Source organism: Myotis myotis, unplaced genomic scaffold (genome assembly GCF_014108235.1).
Source record: "Myotis myotis isolate mMyoMyo1 unplaced genomic scaffold, mMyoMyo1.p scaffold_m19_p_10, whole genome shotgun sequence".
NCBI classification, from domain to species: domain Eukaryota; kingdom Metazoa; phylum Chordata; class Mammalia; order Chiroptera; family Vespertilionidae; genus Myotis; species Myotis myotis.
In genome coordinates, this window is record NW_023416314.1 from 77,275,023 (window position 1) to 77,296,104 (window position 21,082).

The 21,082-nt window shown below is 61.1% G+C and overlaps 1 protein-coding gene across 4 annotated transcripts; it reads right to left on the reverse strand.

The window, feature by feature from the left end:
- Positions 1-1,140: 1,140 nt before the first annotated feature.
- ALDH3B1 (aldehyde dehydrogenase 3 family member B1) lies at positions 1,141-19,143 on the reverse strand. Of its 4 annotated transcripts, XM_036326416.1 has the most exons (12): positions 17,674-18,245; positions 15,127-15,186; positions 14,630-14,703; positions 12,394-12,556; positions 8,168-8,278; positions 7,905-8,025; positions 7,531-7,616; positions 7,092-7,173; positions 4,873-5,259; positions 4,124-4,290; positions 2,240-2,339; positions 1,141-1,771 (listed from the first exon to the last, which is right to left on the reverse strand). In XM_036326416.1, the coding sequence occupies exons 4-12, from the start codon at positions 12,553-12,555 to the stop codon at positions 1,581-1,583; spliced, it is 1,407 nt and encodes a 468-aa protein (XP_036182309.1). In that variant the 5' UTR covers position 12,556; positions 14,630-14,703; positions 15,127-15,186; positions 17,674-18,245; the 3' UTR covers positions 1,141-1,580. The 4 variants fall into 4 exon arrangements, with proteins under 4 accessions (XP_036182309.1, XP_036182308.1, XP_036182310.1 ...); XM_036326415.1 differs by lacking the exon at positions 14,630-14,703 and having other exon boundaries at positions 17,674-18,244; XM_036326417.1 differs by lacking the exons at positions 14,630-14,703; positions 15,127-15,186; positions 17,674-18,245 and adding an exon at positions 19,008-19,143.
- Between the last annotated feature and the right edge of the window lie 1,939 nt (positions 19,144-21,082).

Here is a 21,082-nt window from a genome sequence, read left to right on the forward strand (position 1 = left end):
GTGGCGCAACAGAAGGAGGCGGGATGCAGAAATATCTTTCCTCTGATTGGCTATCGAGGAGCAGGCGCTTGAAGTTACGTTGAGCGCCGCCATGTTGTATCGGAGAGGCCAATAAGCAAGGACTCCGAGACACTGGGGGCGGGACATCCGGGGCGTGGTTTAGGGAGCGGCTCGGGGCCGGCCTCCGCGGCGGGGTGTGTGACGAAGGTGGTGAGGATCGCTGGTGGCGGTGGTTCCGTGCGGGACTTCACCCAGGTGGCGTTACTTCTTACACAGCCCTGGGACGGTTATGATCGCTTTACCAATGGGGGCTGAGGCACGGGCTTGTTAAGTTTGCCCACGCCCTAGACCTGCGAAGTGCGGCTCCCTGAACCGAGTCCTCTAATGACTCGGGAGCCCGCCCCCCCCCCCCCCCCAGCCACCAAACCTGCGTTTCCTTCGGGGACGGGTGTGGCAGGCGACACCGGAGGCTGCGGAGGCGGCCTTGAGGCCTCCTGTGTCTGGGGGCGGGGGGCGGAGGGCTGGGGGGGCTTTGGAGGAGGCGCTGTTGTAGCTGAATGCGGGTGGGAGCTGAGCCGGCCAACGGGGGCAGAGAGCATCCCGGCGTGTGTCCTCCCGAAAGGACCGGACAGGCCACGGGTGCGGGCCCGGGGCCATGGCGGAGCTTCCAGCCAGGTTTGCGGGGTTCAGGCCGCGGGCCGGCGGGCTCCAGGCGCTCTGGGAAGAGCTGTGGGTGAGCTGGGGAGCCGCGGGGCCCGGGGGGAGGCTGGCTTAGGGGCGGCCCTGAGCGCAGTGGTTAATGTGTGGGTCCGGGCAGCTGTGTGGTGTCACAGAATCCTCGGGGCTCGCCGAGAGGTGGGGCTCGGGAGATGAAAGGGGGTGCCCAGCCGGAGGCCGGTGAGTTGGGCTTTGTGGCCGAGTGTGTGGGGGACCATTCCATGGCCTCCCGGCCCAGAAGGATGAGACAGGGAGTAAGATGAGCCGGGGGTGGGACATGGTGCGGGTAAGGCGCCCCGGGCTGGCCACTGGGGGGACAGGAGTGTGTTCAGAGCTCCGAGAGCCCGAGCTGGAGGGAGAGGTGGGGAGCGAAGAGGGAGGCGGCTGCACCCCACCTGCACCCGGAGACAGGAGGTCTGGAGCTCGGGGTCAGCAGCTCGTGTTTATTAAGCTCCCAGATGTAATCTCACAGCATCTGAGATGCTGATCATTAGTCCTGTCCACTGTACAGAGGGGGAGCCGCTCGGGGCAGAGACGGCCGGGTCGCCACAGGTCCCGACGGGGCCTGGACCAGATGTCGGCGCCCCTCCTGCTGCACCCTCCATGGGAAAGGTGTGGCTCACAGGTGCCCACGTCTGCCCTCTCCCGGACGCAGGTGGCCATCCTAGTTTGGGGGCAGCCGAGGAGGAGGCTGAGGGCCAGAAGATGGAAGGCCGAGGAGGGCAAGCCCCGGGCTGGGCTGGGGCCCTGGCAGGTCTTTTCATCCTTGTGCCCTGGACCCGAGGCCACATCTCCACCCACAGGTGACAGGAGGACCCAGGCATTGCCAGGAGGGACTTGGAACCCCGGTGCCCGCGGTGGGCTCAGAGCAGGGTGCAGCTGCAGCTCCGGGCCTCCATGGCCACCAGCAGCATCCTCAGGTTGCGCGGCGAGTAGGGTGGGTAGCGGACGGAGTAAATCTTCTCCATCCCAGGGCTGCGCAGCAGGCAGGCGCGGTGGTGGGAGAAGGTGTCGAAGGAGAACTTGCCGTGGTAGCTGCCCATGCCGCTGGCCCCTGCACAGGGGCACAGAACACGGCAGTCAGGCCCTCAGTGGCCAGCTGAGGCGACATAAGACAGGTGTGGGCTCTGCCAATCACGCAGTGCGACCTGGGTGGGCTACCCCCCCCAGCCTTGGTCTCCCCATCTGTAAAGTGGGCTGGCTCATCATGAGAGACTGGGTGTTTGACCTATGGCATGTTAGGACCTGGCAGAGCCCAGTGTGGCCGGGGCAGCAGGCAGGGGAGCCGGAGAGGAGGCCGGGGCAGGACCTCGGAAGCTGTCAGGCCCTCAGTGGCCAGCAGGGGCCTGGCTTGATCCCGAGGGGCTTGGGAGCTGTGGGAGGTTTTCACTGGGAGTAAGTGGTAGGATCAGATTCACTCCCAGACAGACCCCCACACACATGTCAGTGCAGAGGCAGGTCTGGAAGGTTCTGGTGCCATCAGTCCAGTGAGGGAAGAATGCAGGGCGCTGCCAGCACCTACCCACTCCTCCGAAAGGCAGGCTGGCGAGGATCAGGTGCATGAAGCCGTCGTTCCCACAGAAGCCCCCGCTGCTGGTGCGGGCCAGCACCTGCTTGACCACCTGGGAACAAGCAGCAATAAGGCGGAGTGGCTGGGCAGCAGGAGGCCAGCCTGCTGCGCCCCACCCCCGTCCCAGGGGCTCTGTCCAGCCCATTGGGGCCCCAGGAAGGGTCTGAGGCCACCACGTGAGCCGAAGGGGGTGGTGGGACCAGTGGAGGGCATTGTTTAGCAGCCTGCCACCAAACTCCCAACTCGGCATGTTTCCGAGCATCTGCTCTGGTGTGAAGGGTGTGGGGACACGCTCAGGCCCCAGGGGGAGGTGGGAACCCAGCATTTGCCTGGGGACATGCAGAGTTCAGGGAAGGTGCCAGGGAGTCAGGGAGGTGCCCCAGGAGAGGGATGTGATGTGCCTGTGGTGTCTCAAGGGGGGCAGAAGTCATTCAGGCAGAGATGAGAAAGGGGAAAAAGGTCCCCCCACAGGCGTGCTGGGCAGGGGGGAGGCTGAGGGACAGGAAGTGGGGTTGGGGGCGCTGTGATGTGCGGCACAGGGAGGTCAGACACAATCACGTGATCAGATTGGTATTTTAGAAGCATGAACTTGGCCTTTGCTTGACTTTAGGAAGCCCTTTCCTCTTCACTCTGAAGGCTTATTTGAAGAATAAGAGGGAACAGGTTAATAGTCCCTAATTGTCATTATGTTCCTTTCCAGTGTGTGACCCTCAGGTGACAGCTGGGTCAGGCTCGTCAGTGGTGGGCAGAGTGGACCCCCCCCATCAGTGGGCTCAGGTCAGTTGAGACCAGCAGTCACGACCCAGAGGGTGGAGCGGGGGGACGTCAGTGCTTCGAGAGGAGTAAGAGTAAGTCATCTGGGGGAGTCGAGTGCCTTAAGGGTCCCTGCATCCTGGGACCAGGCCTGGGGAGTCAGAAGCTTGAAAGCCTCTTGCCAGGGGACCCCCATTCCCAAAGCCCCGTATGGCTCTTTCTTATGTGAACATAATCCCGATAAACCAGGGCTCCTGGAGGAGCGCTGACTGTAGGGCTGGTGGATAAATTAGGAGGTGAGCCGGGGGCGCCTTGTAGACCCGGAAAGGAAGGAGGTGGAGAAAAACAGGATGGGCGGGTCTCCAGGCCAGAGGAGCCTGGACAGCTACACACCAAGCGACCGGCTGGGATCCTGGGGCAGAAAGAAAAACTGGCGAATCTGAATCGTGTGGAGTCGAGTGAACTGTGATGCGCCAATGTCCGCCCCTTAGTTTTGACCAATATCCGGGCCCTTCACCCGGGAATTGGGCGTGTGGTATATGGTCCCTGGGCCATCTTTGTAACTTTTCTGTAAATCTAGTTATTCCAAAATAAAGAGCTTATTTTAAAAAGCATTGTCGAGTCTGCAAGGGGTCTCATGAGAGCTGGTTGAGGAGGGAGGTGTGCTCTGAACTGGGGGTGCTACCCTTGAGGCGCTGGGGCGGCCCCAGGGGCTTGAGCAAAGCTGTGGTGAGAGGTGAGGGGCCAGGAGTGGGACCAGGGCCCATCCTTGGCCTATGTGTTCTGGTCCTTCATCCTGCCCATGTGTGTGCCTTCCATGAGCTGGGCACTGAGAGGGACACCAGCCACCAGGCCGAGATGGAGGCAGGGCTGACCGAGGGGGGCGCCGGACGCTGGAGGGCGTAGCCCAGAAGCAGGGGAGGGATGTGGCTGCTCCCGAGGGAAAGGGCAGAGACAGAACCAAGATTGCCGCCAACCAGGAACTCCTGTGACTGCCAGAGGAGCCAGAACTCCGGCCTCCCTCCAGGTCCCTTGGTCCACTGCTGGCACCTGCCCCACCTGTCTAGCCCTGCCCGGGCCCACCTGGCTGCTGTTGGAGAAGGTGTACAGGGCCAGGGGCTTCTCCCGGCGGTTGATGAAGTCGATGGCCTCGTCCAGGCTCTTCACGGTCACGATGGGCAGGATGGGCCCGAAGATCTCCTCCTGCATCACCGGCTCCGTCTCCTGCACGTCCACCAGCACCGTGGGGGCTACCCGGGCACAGGGGACGGCTCAGCCCCGGGCGTGGGGCCTCGGGCAGGGCCCAGGGACCGGGCTCCAGGCTCGGGGATGTTCTAGGGAAGAGTCTCCCCACGGCCCTGAGAAGTGACCGGGAACCCCGGGCCCCAGCCTTGGTCTGACAGTCTCAGGGTGACCGGATCTCAGACCCCTGGAGCCCAAGGTCCCAGGTCCCAGCCTGTGGGAGCAGCAGCGTCACCGAGTCGTGGGGCCCAGAGGCCGGGGCTGCTTTGTAAGGACAGGCCGGGAATCGAGGGCCCACAGGACCCGGGGTCACGGCTGTGGAGCAGCAGATGCTGGGGCTGAAGCTGGGATCTGCGTGTTCGGGAGCCTGGACACTGGGCCCAGCTCCGAGAAGCAGGGTCATGGGGTCACAGGCTCGGACCATGGCGACCTGTGGCGTTAGTGTCTGGGAATCGTGGCAGCAGAGCCCTGGACCCGGCTGGGCTCCATCAGTGGGGCCCTGGGAACCTCAGGGCCCAGACTGGACCAGCTGTGGCCTCCAGCGAGGGAGGGCCTTAGCCGGGGTCCCGGGGCCGGGGAGCGGGACTCACCGATGTAGCGGTCGCTCTCCTCACTCTGGCCCCCGATGGCCACGCGGCCACAGCCCAGCAGGCCTCGGAGCCGCTGGAAGTGCTTCTCACTGATGATGCGGCCCAGGTCTGGGGAGGCCCTGGGGTCCTCGCCATAGAAGCGGGTGATGGCGCTCTGCAGGGCGGGCACCAGCCGCTCCTGCATTTCGGGGCTGCACAGGACGTAGTCGGGGGCCACGCAGGTCTGGCCAGCGTTGAAGTAGCGAAACAAGGCCACTCGGTTGGCCACGGTCTGGGCATCACAGTTGTCATCCACGTAGCAGGGGTTCTTGCCCCCCAGCTCCAGCGTGACGGGCGTCAGGTGCTTGGCGGCTGCGGCCATGACAATCTTGCCCACTCGAGGGCTCCCTGTGCATGAAAAGAACCCCGAGTGACCTTCATTCGCCTGGACCCGGTGGGATGGCCTTGGTTTGGGGACTGGGATCCCTAAAGGGGGGTTCACTTCCTGCCCTGTCTCCCTGGACAGGGGGTTGAGTCCGGGGGCTGCCAGGCCTCATTTGGCCGTCCCTTGCCAATCACTGCACAGCAGGACCTTCTGCATGCCCCCTCCCCCCTACCCCCTCCCTGCTTCTGATTCCTGATCCCCCCGCAGGTGTCTCTTCCACACACTGCCCTGCACTCCTCACCACTTCTCCATGCTCCTCTAGAACCCTCAACCCGCCTTAGCTGGTTTGGCCCAGTGGATAGAGCATTGGCCTCTGGACTGAAGGGTTCAATTCCAATCAGGGGCACATGCCCGGGTTGCGGTTGTGGGCTTGATCCCCAGTAGGGGACGTGCAGGAGGCAGCCGATCAATGATTCTCATTATTGATGTTTCTATCTCTCCCTCTCCCCTCCTCTCTGAAATCAATAAGAGTATATAAAAAAAACAACAACAAAACACCCCTCAGCCCTGGCCGGTTTGGCTCAGTGGGTGGAGCGTCAGCCTGCGGACTCAAGGGTCCCAGGTTCGATTCCAGTCAAGGGCATGTACCTTGGTTGCGGGCACATCCCCAGTGGGGGGTATGCAGGAGGCAGCTGATCGATGTTTCTAACTCTCTATCCCTCTCCCTCCCTCTCTGTAAAAAATCAATAAAATATATTTAAAAAAAAACACCCTCAACCCTCGGTGACTCCTATCAGCTGAGGCCGGAGCCCAGCTGCAGCTGCAGACATTTGGGTCTCTCCTCTCTCTGAGTTGACCTGGCAGCCTTGCCGCCTTCAGCACCCACTCCTCCCTCCACTCCTGGCTTGTCCCGACCTCTCTGGGGTGATCTCCTGGGTCTCACAGTGTCCTCCTCCTCTCAGCCTCCCCTGACCTGACGCACGCCCACCCCAGCCTTGGGCCTCTCCTGCCCACACCTGGCCCAGGGCCCCCGCTGCCCTTCTGTGGGGCTGGCCCTGGCCCCACTGCCTAAAACTCAGCCGCTGCTCTGCTCTTGGCTCCTGCTCCCTCCCCAGGCTTCTCCCTCAGCTCCTCCTGTCTTTGCAAACATCTCCTTGTCTCTGAGGACTCCTGACCCCCCAACCTCCCCTTGTTGAATTCCACTAAGGCCTCCCCACCCGTGCCCTTGGGGTGTGTGTGTCCTCTAGACAGGCCGGTGACTTGGGGATGGTTCCAGTCTACACGTAGGAACACCAAGGCCTGGCAGAGTGGGCTTGGCTGGTCTGTAGGCCTCTGTGCCGGCTGCCCTGGGGACCTGGCCTGGAGCCAGACTCAGGCCTGCCTGCCTCTGTACCCGCCGTCCTGGGGGCCAATGCCCGAAGCCCATCGAGCTGTGTGGCATGATGGTGGAGGTTGGGTTGGCACTCTTCCGGCTGCCTCTTTCTATTCCTCCCACCCCCCAAAATCGGCAGGAACAGCTGAGGACCCTGGCCCCTCTGTTTCCATAGTCCAACCCTGGCCAGTGGGTGATCCAGGCTGGGCACCGAATCTAGTGGTCTGTGCCCATGGGTGGGGCCCCAATCCTCCTGAGGGTTCCTGGGTCCAGGGCTGCTCCCAGCCTCCTCCAGGAGAGAGGAGCAAGCTTGTCCTGCAGGCCAAGGGCACCGCTGGGCACTTGACCCTCTGAGTTCTGGCTGTCCATCTGGCTTGGTACTTGTGGCCTCTCTCAGGGTTGGGGGCAAGACCCCTCAAGGTGGGGCTAGGTGCAGGCCCCCACCCTCCACCCTGCCCCAGCCGCCTGCAGCAGGCTCCTCACCCGTGAAGAAGATGTAGTCGAACTTGTGCTCCAGCAGCTGCCCTGTCTCCTCGGGCCCGCCCAGCACCACGGCAAAGCAGCTCTGCAAGAGGGACAGGCAGAAGGCTCCCCCTGGGACCCAGCCCGGGGCTGCTCCCTCCGGGCCTGACCTGACCAGGACTGCCAAGGCTCTAGGTGGGCTTCATGGGGGTGAGGTGAGGTGGGGAGAGGGGCCTGGCAGGGCTGGTGGGAAGGCTGAGGCCACGGTTGGGGGCGTAGGGACCCCCAGGAGATAGGCTACTCAGAGCACTGCCGTGGTTGCTACCCCTCTGTGTCACTAGGAGGGAAACTCAGGCTGAGAGGGGTGGTGACTTGGCCATGGCCACTCGACCCACAGGAGGCAGGAGTGAGGTTGGAACTGGGTCCTGCCCAGCCGGTGGGGCCCGCCTGCTCTGCTCACCCGGTCCAGGTATCGGGGCAGCACCTCGACCAGGACCCTCTCGGTGTTCTTGCTGATCTCCGAGGGCTTCAGCACCACGCAGTTCCCTGCAGGGCAGGACAGGGCAGGGCCAGAGGTGGGCGAGTGGGAGCCATGCCAGGTCTCCATTCACTCCTCACACCTGCAGGACAGGTGTCGGCCTCACTCTACCTTCAGGTGAAGAATCTGGCTCAGAGAGGTGACATGGCAGGCGCAAGGCCTGGCAGCCTGGGGATGGTGAGCCGCATGCCAGCCAGACTTTCTTAGCCACCTGTACCACCGCTCCTCCCTAGCTCTGTGGGCCCCGGGAGGCCATGAGGGAGGGGCCGGGTGGAAGGTGGAGGCTGGGCTCTCACCTGCAGCAAGGGCGCCCACCAGGGGCACCAGGGTCAGGTTCAGGGGGTAGTTCCAGGGGGCGATGATGAGCACCAGGCCGAAGGGCTCCTTCCGGATGAAGGCGGAGTCCAGCTGGGTGGCCTGTGCCAGGGCCAGCGTGGCGGTGAGGGGTGAAGGCCTGAGACTCCAGCCCCTCAGCACCACCCTCCTCCTCAGGGGCTGCCCAGAGAGAAGCCCCCCACCCGGAAGCCCCCCGTGCCTGCCCTACCCCAGGCCCACTCACCAGGTTCTTGGGCACGGTCTCATCCTTCATCCAGGCCCGCAGGTTCCTGAGAGCCAAGTTAATCTCGCCCTGGCTGATGCTGATCTCAGACACCTCCGACTCAAAGGCTGACTGCGGGGGAGGGGCCGGGTCAGCCGGTGGCCAGAGCCCTGGAGAGGGCACAGCCTCCTCGAAGCAAAGCCTGCTATTGTTTACTCATCCACTCATTCTCTCCATGGTCAGCGAGTGCCTACAGTGTGCAGGGGCCATTCTTGAGCCAGGGATGCGGCCGTGGCCGAGACAGACAGAAAACCTGCCCCTGGAGCTGCCATCGTGGGACAGTCAGCAAGACAATGACAACACAGGCAACTACAGTATCAGGAGTTGGTGCAATGGAAAGATGAACAGGGTAAGGGGGATAGAGACTGCTGGGGTGTGTGTATGTGTGTGTTCACGAGTGTGAACAAGCATGCATGTGTGTGCAAGTGCATGCGTGAGTGATGTGTGTAAGAGTGAGTGTGTGAATGTGTGCATGTAGGTATGTGTTTGCTCTGTTTAATACAGATGGTTGGTGCCGGGCTCTGGGATGTGGTTACATTTGAGCAGTGAAGAAAGGGAGTCAGGGAGCCCATGAATATACGGAGGCAGAATATTCTAGGCCAGCGGTCGGCAAACTGCGGCTCGTGAGCCACATGCAGCTCTTTGGCCCCTTGAGTGTGGCTCTTCCACAAAATACCGACTTCTGCGCATGGGCCACGAAGTTTCAATCGCACTGTTCATGCACGTCCACATGTGGTATTTTGTGGAAGAGCCACACTCAAGGGGCCAAAGAGCCGCATGTGGCTCGCGAGCCGCAGTTTGCCGACCTCTGTTCTAGGCAGAGGTCACAGCACGTGCAAAGGCCCTGAGGTGGGGACAGACCTGCTATGTTCTCGATTGGCCAGGAGCAGAGTGGGTGAGGCGAGGGGGCCAAGCAGCTGGGTGAGGACTGTCAAGCAGAGTAGGGACAGGATCTAGCTTAAGTTTTAACAGGATGGTCTGTGTGTCCCACAGTGGCCTGCTGTGTGCATATCAGTCTGCAGGGGACACTGGGACAAGCATCCCGGGGTAAATGCCATCAGTTCCCACAACCTAGGGGCCAGGCATCACTGTCAGATTTCCAGGGCAAAAGGGAGGAGAGACATCTATAGGGACATTGCCCTGGCCTCGGTCTCCATGTGCCTGTCTGGCCCCTACCAGGGAGGAGAGACCCCGTCCACGGGCTGCAGGCTGCATGAGGCCCATTGTCAGGGACACCAGAGCCAGGCTGTCCTGATGCCTGAGACTTGGTCATCACAGCACAAGCTCCGCCCTGCTAGAGGGCAGGGCAATGGTCCAAGGGGTGCCAGGCTGGTGTGAGGATGAACTGAAGGCCAGAGATGGGGATGCCCTGCTCAGGGTCACTCAGCAAGCAGGTGGCAAGGCCAGGGCCAGGGCCGGAGCTGAGCCGGCTAGGGCTGTAATTCTTTATTGTTTAAAGTATTACATATGTCTCCTTTCCCCACCATTGACCTCTCCTGAGAGTAGGCTGTTTTGAGCCAGGGCTGTGTGTCCTCTCTGTGCCTCCTTTAGGGGTGCCCGAGTGTGGCCACCCTGCCTGGAAGGCCCTTTGGGGTTAACTGAGAGGATTCATGCAGAATAGGGCAGGGCAGGTTTGGGGACAGAACTTGCCAGATGAGAGGGAGGGACCAGGTGAATTTTCTGGGCTGCTGCTCCCTTTGTGGGGCCGGGCTCCTGGGACCTTGAGGAGCTAGGATGGGAGGCGGGAATGCAACCTGAGCCAGAGGGAGAAAGGGACCAGACAGACAGTCAGCTCAGGTCTCCGTGGAGGGGCAGCCGGGCCAGCAGGTGGGTGGAGGCAGAGGCTCAGTGGCGTACCAGTCCCCGACCACGCCCAGGGAACCGGACACTCCCCACAGGGCGGCGAGGCACTCCCCACAGGGAGGAGCGTATGGACGGGAGCCCCGGCTTCATGAATGGGAAACAAATAATTCCAGAACGGGCGATGAGGGTGCTGGGGGTCACCTGGCTACGGCACTGGTAAAGAGAAGGTTTGGCGACACCGAGAAAAGGAGCAGGTCTTAGCAGGAGCCCACATTCTCAGACAAGTCTTTGTGGCCAGTGTCTGCTGTCCCTGTGGGACGGGGACACCTCATCCATGACTCCAGGTGCTCCGAGGCGCTAGTCTTGAAGCCTGTGACTGCTCCAGGGACAGGGCAGGCACCTGGCTGGGTGTCTGGGAAGAGGGCGAGTCCCAAGGAGGCTGCTGAGGGACCCCTGCCCTCCGGCATCCGGCATCCGTGCCTCTGTGTGGCCTGAGTGGAGCGGCTGCCCACTGGGAAAGTGGGGGAGGGAGGAAGGGCAGGGTATGGGCTGGTTGACCCTGAGGGTCTGAAGCAGGCCCAGAGCAGCAAGGGGTGGACCCCAGGGGTCAATGCAGAGTCCCGTGTGTGGCTCAGGAGGTCCCAGGCCCTTCCTTGGACATACTTGGGCTTAGGACTAAGACAAGCTCAGGACAAGCCAACGTGGGACTGTTGTTGTCCCCTGGGGACAGGAGGTGACCACCAGGGCGGGTGGGCAGCCAACAAGCACCAAGCACCGAGGTCCCCTCCCAGGTGTTAAGTATCCAAACACCACTTCACCTCGGCTAGTTGACAAGGAGCCTCAGGCCTGGCTCTGGGGGCTCCAGGTGGTGAGGGGCTGGTGGGACGAAAGGGGTGGGTCTGGACACCGTGGCCTTTGCAACATGCACAGGAGTCATTTTTCTAAAGGACCCGCTGGACAGCTGTCCCAGGGCAGCTAAGCAGTGGGCCTGTCAGCTGAGGAGGAGGGGGCTGCCTACAGGAAAGTGCATTTCTTGGAGTCCAGCCATGGCTGCTGCTGGAATTGGGAGGGGCCGAGCCCCCAGGCCTCCAGGGTTTGGACACTGTACCAAGTGAAGCTGAAGTCCTCCAGCCCATGAGGTCCTGCATGGTGTGGCCCACGTCCCTGGACCCCATCTTTTGTGTATCTCTGCTGGCCTCCTTGCTGCTCCTCAAGCATAAACACACTGTGGACAAAAGGGGCCACATGCTGACCTGACAAGCTCAGGGGAGGCCTGCATGGCGGTCTTGCAAACTCGGAAATCTAAAGTAACCACAAAGGATGGTCTGAAATGAAACCTTAAAAGCAGTTGAGAACCGCTGCCCTAGATAGTCTCTCCATGCTGTCACCATACTATGTGATTATCTATTTGCTGTCATGTTTGGTCAGAAGGCCAGTTTGCTGGGCACAGGGACTTTGTTTTATTCTCTGTTGCATCTCTAGATCCCAGAATAGTACCTGGCACATAATAGGTGCTCAGTAAATAGTCAAGTGATGCTGGAAGCTAATTCCAGCCTGTCATAATAAATGCAAAAAGTTCCTCAAAAGGTTGATGGGCTTCTATATTCAGCAGGGCTGAATACATATTGTTGCCTGCTGGAATGGCTGAAAGCATTTCCCTAAACCTAAAGATTTGCATATATTATTACCTGCTACCAGACAGCTGAGGGCATTTCCCCAAACCTGATACCTACTGTATATGAAACCTTAACCTTTGATATGTATATCTGCTTTGCTTTTGCAGTGGTTCTCAACCTGTGGGTCACGACCCCTTTGGCAGTCGAATGACCCTTTCGCAGGGGTCGCCTAAGACCATCCTGCATATCAGATATTTACATGACGATTCATAACAGTAGCAACATTACAGTTATGAAGTAGCAGCAAAAATAATTTTATGGTTGGGTCACAACATGAGGAACTATTTAAAGGGCCAGAAGGTTGAGAACCACTGCTCTAGGACAATTTGTGTTACTAAAGACCGAGGGGTTCGGAGATTGAGAGAACTTGGTTGCTGAAGCTAGGTCTCCTCTGAGAAGGTGGAGTCCAGCCATGGCTGCTGCTGGCATTGGGAGGGGCTGAGCCTTCCAAATTTATATTTCATGTCTAGTCTCTTTATTAATTTACACGCAGCCCTTCTCCAGATTCCTGAACCCTTCTAGATGCCGGATAACACCCGGCAGAGTGAAAGAAGACGTGAATGAATGGATGAATGGAGAGGACCAGGTTATGGCACAGCCAGAGGGTGGAGTTGGATGGGCTTTTAGTTCCACTTCATAGAGGATGAAGCTGTCACCAGGCCCCCGGTCCCAGCTTCCCCTCCCTGCCTGCCTCCCGCCACCCCTCACCTTGCGCAGGTCCCGCGCCAGCGCCTCCTGCAGCAGCTGCTTGTTGTCCTGCAGGAAGCGGCCCAGGCCCTTGAGCTGCGCAGCCCGGAACTCCGCCGGCCGCGTCCGCCCGGAGCTGAAGGCCTCCCGCAGCCGCTGCAGCGTGTCCTCGAAGGGGTCCATCCTGTGAGGGCAACAGGGAGCATGGGCAGGGATCCCCACCTTCTCAGGCGCCTGCTTCACCCCCTCCTGCACCCATGTGGGCTCACAGACACCCTCACTGGACTCAGGTGTAACCCCAGAGGGCCAGGGCTGGCCATGTTCACACACACACACACACACACACACACACAGCACGCACACACACAGCGCACACACACACACACACAGCACACACACACACACACACACACAGCACACACACACAGTGCACACACACACACAGCACACACAGCACACACACACAGCACACACAGCACACACACACACACACAGCACACACAGCACACACACAGCACACACACAGCACACACACACACACACACAGCACACACACACAGCACACACACACAGCACACACAGCACACACACAGCACACACAGCACACACACACACAGCACACACACACACAGCACACACACAGCACACACACAGCACACACAGCACACACACACAGCACACACACAGCACACACACACAGCACACACAGCACACACACAGCACACACACACAGCACACACACACAGCACACACACACAGCACACACACAGCACACACACAGCATACACGCACACACAGCACACACAGTACACACACAGCACACACACAGCACACACACACGCACAGCACACGCACAGCACACGCACACACACAGCACACACACAGCACACACACAGCACACACACAGCACACACACGCACAGCACACACACAGCACACACACAGCACACACACAGCACACACAGCACACGCACACAGCACACGCAAACAGCACACACAGCACACGCACACACACACACAGCACACACACAGCACACACAGCACACACACAGCACACACACACAGCACACACAGCACACACACAGCACACACACAGCATACACACACACACACAGCACACACAGCACACACACAGCACACACACAGCACACACAGCACACACACACAGCACACACACACACACAGCACACACACACAGCACACACACACAGCACACACACAGCATACACGCACACACAGCACACACAGCACACACGCAGCACACGCAGCACACGCAGCACATACATACACAGCACACACACAGCACACTCACAGCACACACATACAGCACACACACACACACAGCACACACCAAATGCACAGACAGCTCCCCTTGGTCAGTGGACAGGGGAGCCCTGGACCCTGAGGACTGGTGTGGGCTTGGGGACAGCTACTCCACAGCCCCTAGGGGTGGGCAGGCAGCCAGGGTCCAAACAGAAATTAGCCCCAAGCCAGGACCCCGCCCCTTTCCAGTGCCCCTCCTGGGGACGGGGCTGCCCTCACCCTGCCAAGCCTGGAGTGGCCAGGAGGAGTTTGATAAGGAGAGGGGCAGTCCACCAACCGCCACCACAGCCACACACGTGGGGACGTTCCAGACACAGAATGCTCTGTTCCCCACCCCCATCCCAGCGGGGGGGGGGGGGCATTGCCAAGGGTGACAGTGGCTCAGAGGGTGACAGAGAGCAGGGGCCTCCTCTCCCTGTTCCCGAAAAAGACAGGGAGAGAACAGCCTCCCAGAGGCTCTGCTGCCCACCCCAGTGGGGGCCGCTGTGCAGGAGGAGCAGGGAACAGTGGGGACGAGGGGTTGAGGGGCAGTCATCAGCCAGGGCTGGCAGGTGGAGTAGAGACCCGACATTCCCCCGGGGCCCCACCTGTTTACTCGACAGAGGAGCACTCTGCCGCATTTGTTCCGTGGCCTGGTGCCAAGGACCCGGGGGACCCTTTCCTCCTGCCCTTCTGACTTCCTCCTTTCAGGTCTCAGCTTGCCTGATGCCTCCTTCAGGCAGCCCACCCTGGTTACTCCCTCCCACACCTCACAAGGCCCCTTGGCTCTGCTCCCGCTGCACCGGGTCACACGTGTAATAAATACCCAGTTTCATCCTGTCCTCCTCCCTGGATCTCCCCCTCCTTTCCACCCCCTCCCCCCATTAGACTTAACTCATCGTTGGGGGTCCTAGCACCCACTCTCCTGCTCCTTAGGGGGCAGTGAGAGCACCCACCAGCTGGCGCGTTGTTTGTCAAGAGCGAGTCCAGTCTGAGCCCAGGGCCGTCGTCAGTGCCTCCACAGCTGCCGCTGTTGTGCGATGGCTGCTGTCACAATGGGTTCAGCTTTCTAGAAACCCCATGGCCCGAGGGCAGAGCCTACTGCAGCCAACAGGATGGCGGCCCAATGGGCCTCTGTGCTGAGAGCCTGGCTGGAGCCCTCCCGGGCCCACTGGGTGTGACTGGGGCCAAGCTGACCCCACAGGCCCCTGGCTCGGGTTGGGGAAAATGGGGCAGTTACCTCGGGCACCATGGCCTTAGAGAGGGTGGCGGTGTGGCAGAAGGGGATGTGCTCAGAGCCCCTCTCGGCCCCAGGCTCCACCCTTTTTCTGGGACGAAGGCGCCCTGGCCCTGCGGAGACCCAGGTGCAAGAGCCTGCGGCCTCTGGATCCGCATCTGGGCTGGTGTCCCCGGCTCTGCCTCTTAGTGGCCTGACCTTGGGCAAGACACTCACCCTCTCTCTGCCTCAGTTTCCTTGTCACAAGGTGGGGATGAGAGAGCGCCGGCTGTCCTCCTGGGGATTAACGACGCGTTTTCCTCTGAGCAGGGAGCGCCCAGTGAAGCCACAGTGCTCCTCCCGCCCCTCGGTCCTGCTGTCACTCACAGACTTCTGATGGGGGCTGGGGCACAGCACCCCACCCTCTCCTGCCTCCCAGGGTTGTTTGCACTTTCGTTAGAGCCTTGGCCGAACCCACAAAAATGTAAGGCGCGGCACCGGGCACTGGGCACTGGAGTGGTGCACTTCAAGGTGAGGGCGGGAGCTCTGCGGGGGTGCGGTAGGTGGAGGGGGCAGTGGAAATCAGGATGGAACCTTCCAGCAGCCTCTCTTGGCAACACTGAGGCAAACTCACCCAATATTGCCCCCTGCTGGTTGGCCCCCAGGAGCTGCCCGCTGGGAAATGAGGAGCTGGGCACAGCCAGGCACGCATGGAAGCCAAGGCTGCCTTCCACCAGGGTCTGGGGGGACCCTGGGCCTGTGACCTAGCAAAGGACCCAGAAATGATAGGGTTCCCCAAGTCCACCGCCATCCTGGGCACATCTGAGCAGCCTAAGTTCATAAGGAAGTCAGATTCCACCCTGGCCGTTTGGCTCAATGGATAGAGTGTCGGCCTATGGTGGGTCCAGGTTCGATTCCGGTCAAGGGCACATACCTCGGTTGCAGATTCAATCCCTGGCCCTGGTCCAGGCCTGTGCGGGAGGCAACCAATCAATGTGTCTCTCTCACATTGATGTTTCTGTCTCTCTCCCTCCTACTTTCTCTAAAAATCAAGGGAAAAATATCCTCAGGTGAGGATTAAAAAGTCAGGTGCCATCACCTGTGCCCCAGTGACTCACTTAACCAGGACAGCTGGGAGGGGCCCCCATTGCTCTCCCCATTGGAGGAGATGGAGATCAGGCACAGACAGCAAGGAGCCTGCCTGCGGCCCCATCCCCCACCGAGGCTGGGCGGGGAGCAGGGGAGCAGGGCAGCCTGACCCTGGGGAGATGGGGCACCTTGGCCGGCCTCAGCTGCAGACCCCGGGCCAGGTAGGCAGAGGCGTGTGGTACCCAGCTGGGTGGGGAGGTGTGTTGTCCGTATCCTGCTCCCTTGGCCGCTGGCCCCTCACTGTTCCTGCCGATCCCCACTGTGCTTCCCCATCTTGCCTCACCCGAGGTCCGGGGCTGGCAGGCCAGGGCTCCCGGGGGCACGGACCCTCACAGCAGGCTGCGGGGCACCCACTCAGCCGTTTCTGTACTGGACCTGCTGCTTCTGGGTGTGTGTGTGTGGGGGGGGGGGCAGGAGTTGCTAAATCGCTGGATGGTGATAAGGGACAGGCTGTTTCCCTGGCCTGGGACCCGGGAGGACGAAGCAGGTCCCCTTAAGGCCACAGGCCTGGGATTCCTCTAATAAGAATAACCAGGTGCTCACCATGCCAAGCTCTGTGCCAGCCTGGGTGTGGCTAGAGCCCGGTGCCCCTCAAGAAAGCTGAGGCCCAGGAAAGTCACAGGGGCTTGAGGAGGGGGATGGATGGGGTGGGCACCCAGGTCTGCTGGCTCCAAGGCACCATCGCCATCTCCTGCTAGGAGACGTCGGGTAGGTGGCACGGCCTTTCTGGGGCTCGCCTTCCCTGTCTGTGAAGGGGGGGGCACCTGCAGCTGCCCCGTGTGCTGCTGGGAGGTCCTGTGTGCCAGGCCGAGCCCTGAATGCCCAGTGACGATGTCTCTGAGAGGCTGTGTTCAGACTGTGAGGGGCAGCTGCCCAGGGGCTGTGGGAGGAGAACTGAAGGCAGTGTGAGCGCCAGGGAGGCCAGGACTTCCACCTGAGACCCAGGGCGGGGCGGGGCGGGGCGGGGAGGCAGCGCTGGGGAAGATGACCGAGGTGACCGTGGTGGCTGGGGCCCTCTCAGCTGCCAGAGGTGGCAGTCACCGAGCAGCCTCAAAGCTCCTGATTCCAATCTGATCTTACCCTGGATTTCCACAGGCCCTGAAGCTCTGGGCAGCTGCCCCTCCCTTCCTTGAGGGCCGTGGGGTGCTGGGACCAACCCCAGCCCCGTCCACGGAGAGGCTGCGCCGAGCTCCAAATGCATGCTTGACCGCTCCCCCCCTCGCCCCCTCCCCCCAGGATGGGGTGCTCTCCCTCCTGGGAACGCCAGGTCCAGAGCTGGGTCCCTGGGCTCCCCTTACAGGATGTGTAACCCCAGAGAGAAGAAGGGTGGTGGCCCAGCTCAGACAAAACGAGGGTGCCTGCTGTCGGCCTCAGGCTCCCCCCCACACTCGGAACTTTCGGGTCCTCAGCCCTTCCCACTCCCCTTTAGATCTCAGCAAAGGGACGTCCCTCCCCACTTCCCCTTTCTCCCCAGGCTGGCCGAGGCGTTCTGAGGACAAAGCCGGTCTGTGCTTATGGCCGGGAGTGGCCTGCCTGCCTGGGCTGCCAGCACCCGGAGTCCTGAGCCAGCCCACCAGCCGGATCCCTGGCCCCGACTGCTCGCTGCTCTCTTTCGGCCTCCCCAGGACACGGTACCTGAGGCTCTGCCAAGCTGTCCTTCCTCCTGGCGTCCTGCTGTGTGGCCAGCCTGCCTTATGAAATGTCCAGGGCTGGGCCTGCCCTGGGGCGGGGCCGCCCTGGCCTGGAGCCTGGGCTGAGATTCGTGGCCACCTCCCTCCCTGAGCCTGAGAGTGTGACCCCTGCTGGACCCCGAGCTAGATCCGGGCCAGAACGGAGACTTCCTTCCCTAAATCCCCACAGAGACTCTTATCAACCCGCCAGGCGATGGTTTCAGACAGGCCCCTTGCCCTTCCCCGGGTGGGCGGGCGTGCACGGCTTCCCCCTCACGTGTCTGGGGCGGTCCCACCCGGAGTCCCCATCCATCCTGGCCCGTCTTATGTAACTCCTTGGTGCCGTCCACGAATCCACATCCCCTTGCCACTGCCCAAGGCGCACTTCACTGGCAAGTCTCCTTAATGAACCCTTGAGGTAATGAGGGGGTTGCCAGCCTCCTGTGGTCTCTCAGCCCCAGGAGCTCTGAGCTGAGGGGCCACCCAAGGCCCGGTGGCAGGACCCAGGCCCAGCTGGAGCAGGAAGGAGGGACCAGGCAGTGGCTCTGAGAATTATGCTGTGGGGTGGGGCCCAGTGGCTCGGAAGAGGAAGGAAAACCCTGCCCCCCACCCCCACAGCCCAGCTCACCCGAGTCTCAGTTCCCATCTGCAAAATGAGGAGGCAGATCCAGAGATGGCTGGAGTCCAGAAACGCAATCTCAGGGCCACACCCTCTGTGTGTCTGTGTCAACACCATCAACACCTCGTCTAGCGCCCCGCACGGAGCCTGGCCCCGCAGCCGGGCATTTTACACGGAGGAAACGGGGTCCCAGAGTGGAGACAGGACTTGATCACAAAGGGCACGAGTCGCAGGGCTGGGACCCACTCGGGGAGCATCCATTCCTAGGTGTCCCCTCCCACCCCCGGGGAAGAGCGCGCCCTCTGCCCCCAGGGCAGCTGTGTGATGGCAAGTGTCACCATGGTGGTTCCTGTGTTCCTGCTCCTCAGGTGCCTCAGCACTGCCGGGCACCTGTCCTCTGCCCTGCCCTGGCCTCCACCCCCTCACACCTGTGGGAGCCAACACAAAGCGGGTGATTCCCTGGCAGCTGCTGGTGTCAGATAGGCAGGGCTTAGGTAACAGGTGTGGAGGCAGGAACATCCTGTGCCATCACCCTGTGCCAGCTACCCTGGACCTGCTGCCACTGTCCCCGCTGCCCTTTTGCCTTGGTGCCCTGGATCTGCCTCTGATCCTGGCCTGGGGCCTGTGGGCCGCCCCACCCCTGGGAAAAGCTCCTCATCACCCCCACCCTCCCTGCCTACCTGGGAGGGCAGGAGAGGTCTGGCCCACCCCTGCTCTGGCGGCCTCCGGAGTCGTCAGCCACTTGGGACAGGGGTCAGGGCCTGCAGAGGCCCCCGTCCTCTGTGAGTGATGGAGCCCCCAGCCGCTGCCTGTCACGTGGCTCAGCATGTGACAGCCCAGCCCTGCTGTCTGGAGCCGAGCCAGGCAGAGGCAGAGGCAGAGGCAGAGGCAGAGGCAGAGGCAGAGGCAGAGGCAGAGGCAGAGCTGGCTCTAGGTGGGGCTGGGCTAGGGCTGAGCCTGGCAGCCTTTGGCTAGGAATCAGGCTCAGAGAGGGACAGCCACTGGACTAAGGCCACACAGCAAATCAGGGACCCAGCTGGGGAAGTACTGGTGAGTAGGAGGTGTGTTGCAGGATCTCGAGGGGTCCCTCCCTAGCCAGGGATCTCCCCCTACAGGGGCTACTCCTGAACTTGTCATGAATTCAGGGACACCCTGGAAGGTCCCCAAAGAGGCCTGACCTCCTGGCACCGGGGTCCTGACTGGGGCTGGCAGTGAAGCCCCCAGTCTGAGGGGCACTGTTTCCGGGGAGAAAGAGGGGCCAGTCCTCTCCCCTCTCTTGGTTGGATGCCTCTGTTACAGATGCAACAACAGGCTCAGAGAGGAGCAGAGACCAGGCCAGGGCCACAGCGAGAGGGGCCGCCGGGGATTCTAGCCCAGCCAGGCCAGACTTGCCGACCCTTGTTTAGGAGCTGTGTGGGGAGGTCACCCCTACTCCTGGGAGCCCCTGAGCTGGACATCTGGGTGCCAGGCCCTGGGCAGGGTCCGTGGCACATCTCAGCTTAGGGACCTTCCCTCAGTCTGTGATGATCATCGTCCCCACGGCATTTCGTTTTAAAAAGTGGTGAGCCCTGACCGGTTTGGCTCAGTGGATAGAGCGTTGGCCTGCGGACTGAAGGGTCCCAGGTTCGGTTCCGGTCAAGGGCATGTACCTTGGTTGCGGGCAATCCCCGGTAGGGGGTGTGCAGGAGGCAGCTGATCGATGTTTCTCTCTCATCGATGTTTCTGGCTCTCTATCCCTCTCCCTTCCTCTCTTAAAAAAAAAAATCAATAAAATGTATTTAAAAAGTGGTGAGACCCGCCTCAGTGCAGAGAAGTGGTGTTGGGCGAGCGTGCAGTGGGCCCAACAGACCACAGGAATGCACATGTAACAAGGACTTAAGGTCCAATACTCAGCCGTAGAGTAACCTCTTTTTCAGGCAGGGCCTGTGAGGCAGAGAGAGAAACCTTGCAGCATCAGGGAAATCAGAGCGTAAGAAGCAGCTGCTACCCGCTGAGCGCGCTGAGCGCGTGCCGTCTTGCTGCTGGGGCGGGAATGGGAGACGTTTGGGACACGTCGGCGCTGGTGGGCCTTTCACGAGGCAAACCACCGCCCCCCTCCTACCTTTGCTTTCTGGTTGTTTCTTTTTTTTTTCTTTCTTTCTTTCTTTTTTTTTTTTTTAAATATATTTTATTGATTTCTTACAGAGAGGAAGGGAGAGAGATAGAGAGTTAGAAACATTGATGAGAGAGAAACATCGATCAGCTGCCTCCTGCACATCTCCCACTGGGGATGTGCCCGCAACCCAGGTACATGCCCTTGACCGGAATCAAACCCAGGACCTTTCAGTCCGCAGGCCGACGCTCTATCCACTGAGCCAAACCGGTTTCGGCTTCTGGTTGTTTCTTAAAACACCGATCCATCTCCGCTTGGGAGGAAGACACCAAACCTTCCTTCTGGTGGGAGCTACAAAACCAATGAACTCAACAAGCCCTGTCCCTTCTCCCCCTGAGCAGGCACGCCCCCCCCCCCCCCCCCCGGAGACCTTTACCCTTCCTTGTACAGCACACAGCCACTCAGCGTGACCCACACTTGGCAGCTCGAAGCCCACCCACTGGGCCTGTGACTCCTCCTCCCGCCCCGCCCAGTGGTGTGCCCGACCACGCCGTGCCCCCATGCCATGGCTCTCAGGTGCAACCTCTAGGGCAGCTCGGGGAGCTTGCTGGCCTCGTCCCAGGCCGCCCGTCTCTCCTCCCTCCCCCTCTAGGACTTTTGTGG

Excerpts from the sequence above, each read along its gene's own strand:
- ALDH3B1 (XM_036326417.1), bottom strand. The coding sequence starts at position 12,555 with ATGGACCCCTTCGAGGACACGCTGCAGCGGCTGCGGGAGGCCTTCAGC. Across the intron at positions 8,279-12,393 it reads TGGCGCGGGACCTGCGCAAG|TCAGCCTTTGAGTCGGAGGT; the intron begins GTGAGGGGTGGC and ends CCTCCCCCGCAG. Across the intron at positions 7,174-7,530 it reads TGCCCCGATACCTGGACCGG|AGCTGCTTTGCCGTGGTGCT; the intron begins GTGAGCAGAGCA and ends TCCCTCTTGCAG.